This window comes from Gadus morhua, chromosome 9 (genome assembly GCF_902167405.1).
Source record: "Gadus morhua chromosome 9, gadMor3.0, whole genome shotgun sequence".
Classification (NCBI taxonomy): domain Eukaryota; kingdom Metazoa; phylum Chordata; class Actinopteri; order Gadiformes; family Gadidae; genus Gadus; species Gadus morhua.
This window is the reverse complement of record NC_044056.1, coordinates 3,658,171-3,665,307: the sequence shown is the minus strand read 5'-3', so window position 1 is coordinate 3,665,307 and position 7,137 is coordinate 3,658,171. Positions and strand designations below refer to the sequence as shown.

Genomic DNA, 7,137 nt, shown 5'->3' with positions numbered 1-7,137 from the left:
GAGATGAGCAGATAAAATTCAAAGTAAAAAACGGTCACATCTAAAGGCAGAGTTTGATTCATTACTAAAACCCTCAGTGGTCGATCCCCCCACTCTTTAATTGAACTGCCGTCCCAACAGTGGTTGCCTGGGAGCTGGCCACCTCATCACTGAGCCTTTATCTCTCCTACACAAGTTATCTTGTTATTTATTGCAGTCGGCTTCGGCAATTGCTCTGGCTTTTTTCCGCGAGACCGAAAGACATCATTGTTTTAATAAGGTGTAACACGTTGTGATTGCGAAGACAAATCGATGCCGCGCAGAATTCCTCTTGAGCCGGCGATAGATATCGCTCTACATTGGTCATTCTAATTGTTTACCGCCGAGAGGGAATTGGCAAAGAGAAGATGGTGAACGCACCATCTTAACATCTTTATGTAAATGATGTCTTTTGGTAATGAGGAAGTTGTACTTTAGGAACGTTACTCTACTTCTGGTTCTGCCACGGGACCGAATCAATCTCAAACATGCGCACCAGCTTCAGTCAAACACCGCCATCAGCCACGACGAGGCAACACCACCAGCACCTCCATCTCAGCCGGCGGAAAATGGAGGACACTTGTTCGACTCCATCTTTCTCCAGCAGTCGAACAACGCAGAGTCAGACCTCGTCACCAAAGACGATGTCTTCCCGAGGCGAGCGTCACGGCCGCCCGAGCACCCATGGTGATGAAGCCCTGGCGAGATCATGAGAGGAAGGATATTGGTGCTGTTATCCAGCGACACTGGGCCATCGGGCCTCTCAGTCTCCCCCGTTCTCAGCTTCCGTCGGCGGGGTGAGGTATGAAAAAAACGCTCTGGATCCATTTGACTCACATGGCCTCCGGCCTCTTGAAGAAGGGCCTTCGCCAACCCAGAGAGAGAGAGAGAGAGAGAGGAGAGAGAGAGAGAGAGAGAGAGAGAGAGAGAGAGAGAGAGAGAGAGAGAGAGAGAGAGAGAGAGAGAGAGAGAGAGAGAGAGAGAGAGAGAGAGAGAGACAAAGAGAGAGAGAGACAAAGAGAGCGAGAGAGAGATCCAGCGAGAGAGAGATCCAGCGAGAGAAAGGAGAGAGAGAGAGAGAGACAGAGAGAGAGAGACAGAGACGGAGAGACAGAAAAAGAGAGACAGAGACAAAGTGAGAGAGAGAGAGAGAGAGGACACAGCACATCGTCTCTTGGCTGATACCGCTACCGCTACAGCCACAGGAACGCTACAGAAGAACCCACCAGAGCGTGTGAAAGCCCAGGGGGCCTGAAGACAATTACTACCCCCACCTCTCTGCACAGCGCCGACAGCGTGGAGGCGTTGTGGAGCGATCGGGCGGAGGTGCAGGGCCCTGCGGCCACGCACCTATTGATGGTACGCTCTACGCCCATGTGAAAGGACCTTTCAAGTCTGCCCCCGCCAATGGAGAATATGACTGTGTCCCAGACGCAGTTCAACCCCAGCACCACCCCCACTAGGGCGGTGTTAATGATATGGTGATGATATCCCCAGCAGACCAGACTTCATATCTTTACTCTGGGAAATAACAGCCCAGCGAACAGGACTGAATAACAAACCCAGAAGGATTACATTTCCATATCCGGCCTTGAGAGCTGGAGGTTCGCTCTGTGTTGTTTTCGTTGGGTTATTTTCTTTCCCCCTGTAGCAAAAGTAAAAAATCAACGAAAAATACAGGGTGCTCCTTCCAGCTTGTGCCTCGGCCTAGGTGGCGCGCACTAAGGGTGTTCCGTCAGCAGAAGTATGACTGTCAGCTACTGTTTAGCCACACGGACAGTGTGGGAGCTGCACGGGGATCTGCCGGCTGGCACCAGTGGCATGGGCGTTCTATTATTAGCCCCTTGTTGTGTGGGGGTCTAAACACACCGGGCCGCTCCCTCGACAGGGGATGTTTCTTACTTCGCACTTTGCTATGCGATGCAAAGTTGGAAATCCCTGGTTCCTATTACGCCAGCCTGTGTTGTTTTTCCCTTATCAGCCCATTAGAGCAACGCAAACGCCCCCCCGGTGATCGGCACGGCCCGCATAGGTGCGGAATAATTGGAGCTGACGTTATTCGGATATGTTTGACGGGAGAGGGACGACCAAGGCGACTGCGGCGCTTTCAAAGGGTGTGTTTACTTTACCCACAGGCCTGCTTAATCGGCTCTTCCCTTCAGAGTGCCATTTTTGCACGATTTACTGTGGGTTTACAGTTCATGAAAAGTACCATCATCAAAAGCGATTGAAAACGTCACTCGGTTATAAGTGTTCTCCAGCAGCACACTCACTTTTAAATGGGAGGGGATGATACTCAAAGATACTTCATCTGTGTTATGCTTTTTAATCAAAATTCCTTGCCTGTCCATGTGGATTATGGTCTCACAAAGTCAATCTTTTATATGATTCAATCAGGAAAAAAACGCAAACTCAGCGATCTGCCCAAATATCAATCTTCCATAGGTTCTGAATGATGATCATTGATCATGGTTTTGATGTGTTGTGTTTCCTTTTAGATCATAGTATACTGTGGAGTTGCCGTGCTTCCGGGACCTTCACCAAGAGACTTTAGCCACCTAGGACATCCACCGTTTCCCCACAGACGGAAAACTGGGGCGAGGTCATTGGTGATCAATTCTACTCAACACAGCTGCTACAGGTCAGACAATCAGTCCCACCTGCAATCATTCCCTAATCAAGCCTCACAGACGTACACAGCAGACCGTCTCCCTCGGCCCGAGAGAGAGGTCGCTAGCAGAGCATTTTTGGTCGATGAAAGCAACTTTGCACTCGAGCTAAGAACATGGAGTTGGGGTGTAGGGGGAGCTTGTTTTAAAGGGCGAAAGAACTGATGATTCCACTGATTATTTTCCTCTTCTCTTACCCTTTCCCTGTCTCCTCCTCTCTTCCCCTGTGGTTCCCCAGAGGACTAAACCCCAGCGGGTATTGCCCCCCCCCTGTCCGGGAAGATCTTTGGTTAATTTTGTTCTCTCAACCCCAGACAACCCCCCTTTACCTTTTATTCAATATAGCCCTCTTTTGCTAATCCTTCCCAGTTCCGTTACCCCTTAGACGGTTTAATTAAGCTACATCCCATGAGAGGGAGTGCTGGTAAACTGGATATCAGCGCGTCTCGGTCTGAGGTGTGAGGCTGGAGGCCGTGTGCTGATGATAATGTTTTCACACAACAGCTCCACAAGTGCCATTTATTGGTTTTCGGTAATAGGCGACAACAGGTTATGATTTGTTTGTTTATTCAATCATTTATTTGGCTCCGCCAACACAAATAGTTCCGCGACTGGACTGTGCCTGGATTGTTGCCAAGCAACACATAACATTTTCCCCTGCACTAACTTGCTACTTTCACTTCGGTTTACCTCAGGCTAGCTCTTTTGTATCATGTACATTTATCTTTATGTCTCCATGTGCAACCAGTGAAATAAGAATCTGTCTTCAGTTTCTCTGGGCGAGCGTGTGATTCTGATGAGTGAACAGCTTATGACCATTAATGCAATCAACGGTTATTAGCACCCCTGTAAAGCGGAGTGATAGATAAGTCTCTGTGCAATTATACAATCTATCAGCCCTCATTGAACGCCTGTTGCCCAATCAAATGACATGGTTTGTGCAAGCGATATATATACATTGTGAGAAGGTGAAATCCTCCCCCTTCTCACTGTCTCGCATTAGAGAAATTATTATTATTATTATTATTATTATTATATTGTGTGTGTATATATTATATTGGGCTGGTGTAAAATTGGTCTTCCGTCCCGGTAGGGGGCAGTATGCTAAGGGAGCTTAGGATCAGAGTATCAGGAATAGCCCAGGGGGGTGTTGATAGAAACAGCTGTTTTGTAAATATCTTTAGGTTGTGCACAGGGTGTGGGTATATATGTATTTGGTGATTGTTTATTTAGTGTCATGTTTATTTAGTATTCACACAATGTACTTTCTGTTCAGTTATGTTGGATTGGTAGCTTTAGGTAAATAATGTTCCCCCAACTAATGGTTTGGCCCATACGGCCTTGATTGGTCCAATTGCCATTTCCCTATTTAAGGGATGCCTCATTTGGTGTTTGGGGGCTGAAGGTGGTGCTGCCTTGACGTGAGGCCAGTACGAGAGACCAGTACGAGAGACCAGTACGAGAGACCAGTACGAGAGACCGGTACGAGAGACCAGTACGAGAGACGTATGGTTAGGTTAGGCTATGTTATGTTTTCTTAGTTTATGTTTGCTGACGGATGCAGTCATGTACTTTTCATTTGAAACGTTGCTCTATTTTTTGTGAATGTTTTGGAGACATTAAAACTTCACTTTTTCTTAGTCCTCAGTCCATTGCCCTCATTTTTGCCCACACTCGAAATTCCCAGTTGGCCGTATCCCAGATACGTGGGGCGACCACGCCGGTCCCGCACATACATGTAGGAGCAAAACAAACAATGTTAAGTTCCAAACGAGAACAAGTTTTGTCATGAGGCATACATTAATTAATCGTAATATTAATAATTGGGCAAAGAACACACTTCCCACCATAAAGTCAAGCTTGAGACATGGGTGCTAATATATCTAAAAAAAAACAAGGACACGATAGCTACACAGCAGATCATTTTGACTCACCACACTTATCTGAGCCTTTAAAATGCTACTCATACAATTTGTTTTACAACTAATTGTTATTTTTATTCAGCTTAAGAGCCATAATTCCTTTCTGCCTTGTTCATCTCTCAATTCTAATATAACCATGGCCTGGCACTTTTGTACTTTGGTGTTGTTTGATTTTGTAATGGTTTCGCAAGCCTGTTTAGATGTGTGTGTGTGTGTGTGTCTGTGTGTGTGTGTGTCTGTGTGTGTGTGTGTGTGTGTCTGTGTGTGCGTGTGAAACCGGGTTTCAAAAGGAATAATTCATAATGCGCCTCAGCTCTGGGTTAGCACACCAACCATTAAAAGTTAGGAGTTGTGCTTTTCAAACATCTATATCATAGGGCTTTCCTTTTTTTTTTGACAACTGTAGGATCACAGATCATTTCCCTGAGTGCTGGATTCACAGCGGACTGAAAACCATTCCCGTGGTCTTTCGACGGGGATGCCGAGAGCGAGTGCAATAAGGAGAATATCGGAAGGCAGAAAACAGGCAGAGAGAGAGGAGGGGAGGAGGCAAACGCAGTGGTGGTGCAGCTACAGAGCCCTGTGAGCCAACTCATGATGGTATTTCACCCCGAACAAACACGCTCGGCATTACCACCGGGATGAAAACATTGATCTTAAATCTCGACTCCAATCATAATACATCCACTTTCCCCCCCAAGTTTACCTTCTGCCTTTCCATCAGGACTTTATAAATTATTACAGGCGACAAATCGATCTGTTGTTTGTGCCATTCTCTCTCTCTCTCTCTATCCAGTTCTCTGTATCTCTGTCTCTCTCTCTGCGTATTTAGGAGGCAGTCGTGAGTCACATGTGTGTTTTTATGTCAGTCGCACAGTGTGTTAACAGGTTTGTATACATTTTTGCATGTGTGTATGTAAAGGTGTGCATGTATATATATATACGTTTGCGTGTGTGTGAACGTGCGCATGTGAGTGTGTATGCATATGAATGAATGTATACACGATCGGTCTGTGCAAGTGTATATAAATACCTATCCATGTATGTGCATTTTCATATGTTTTTTTGTGTGTGTGTGTGTGTGTGTGTGTGTGTGTGTGTGTGTGTGTGTGTGTGTGTGTGTGTGTGTGTGTGTGTGTGTGTGTGTGTGTGTGTGTGTGTGTGTGTGTGTGTGTGTGTGTGTATGCATAAATGTGTATGTGTGTGAGTTTGTGTGTGTATGCATAAATGTGCATGTGTGTGAGTGTGTGTGTGTATGCATAAATGTGCATGTGTGTGAGTGTGTCTGTGTGTGTATGTTTATGCATGCATTTGCATGTGTGTGTGTGTGTGTGTGCGTTTTTGTTTGTGTGTGTGCGTATGCATGAGATATTTGTTTTTGTGGCATTGATGCCATCTGGCCTCAGAGTACAGAGGCCACATAGTGGGAAAGCAAATGCCACTGGTCACAGGAGCCGGTGCCAAGCCATGAACCATGACGTCAGGTGCAGCCCACACCAACCCTAACGCAGCCGTACGTTCTACTCCTGCAGCCCGCTCCACTCTATTTTTGGACCTCATTTCCGGTCCCAATCTGATTTAATTTTTATTTAATTTTACTCCACGAGTTCAAAAACATCTGTGTATTGAGACAGATGGTCAACACTTACACTTTGGACAGCGCAGCAAATGAGTTAAAAAAGCATAATTCAACCGAGGATTTTATCCAAAGCGACATATGCTGAATTCAGAAACAAGTAATTAAGGAGGAGATAGGGGATAGCATGTAGCTCACAGGGTTAGTAGTAGTAGTCGTTGGGGATCGAACCTGGAAAATTTGGTTCAAGCACTCTGGCCACTATGCCAAGTAGCCACGGTCCTCTGAGGCCAATAGGTATTAAAGCTAACTGCAGCGAAATAGACCTTAACTTTTGCGAGTCAGGCAAATATTATTCCACGCTGAAGAAGATCCCTTCCCTTCGTCCCTCCTTCACCGTGCCCCAGCATTAACGGCACAAATGACTTGCGGAAAATGAGAAATCAACCCTTTAAATATCCTGGCTCATCTGCAGTCTGATCCAGTCCCACACTTGGTGACTAATCTCTGTATCTTCTTTGTTGTTGCTTCGTCACATGAAAAGCTGCTTAAATAAAGGCTATAAAAAAAACTTGCGCACAGCTTAGGTTCGGCGAGGCGGAAAAAATAGGATTTATCCCAGTTTATTGCACTGGTTCTTTTGAAGGAAATACAATTGCATGGACCTGTTACAAAAAATGAACTTGTTTAGATACAGACAGCATCTGCTGTGCATCTCACCATTAGGGTTCCTTTCAGAGGGATGGCGGGCTTGTGAAAATGATTACAGATTTAACACTGGCCTTGCCAATGCCCTGTGCACTTGCTCTTGGCTTTAATTACCAGAGCCTTCGAAAAGCTTGAGTATGTGCCTCTCAAACAGAAGGTGATACTGCCAAGCTAGAGAGAAGTGTCTGGGTAATTGAATCATTTGGTGTGGGAAAGGATTGACCTTGTGAGTTTGCTACTCTTA

General features: G+C 45.9%; 1 protein-coding gene across 1 annotated transcript in view; it reads left to right on the top strand.

Annotated features, from left to right (window-relative positions):
- Positions 1-2,933, top strand: part of LOC115550748 (filamin-C-like) — a 56,605-nt gene extending 53,672 nt beyond the window's left edge. Inside the window, 3 exon segments of the mRNA XM_030366034.1 lie at positions 1,218-1,377; positions 2,008-2,050; positions 2,926-2,933. Of these exon segments, the coding sequence (XP_030221894.1) occupies positions 1,218-1,377; positions 2,008-2,050; positions 2,926-2,933 (211 nt within the window).
- The last annotated feature ends 4,204 nt before the right edge of the window (positions 2,934-7,137 follow it).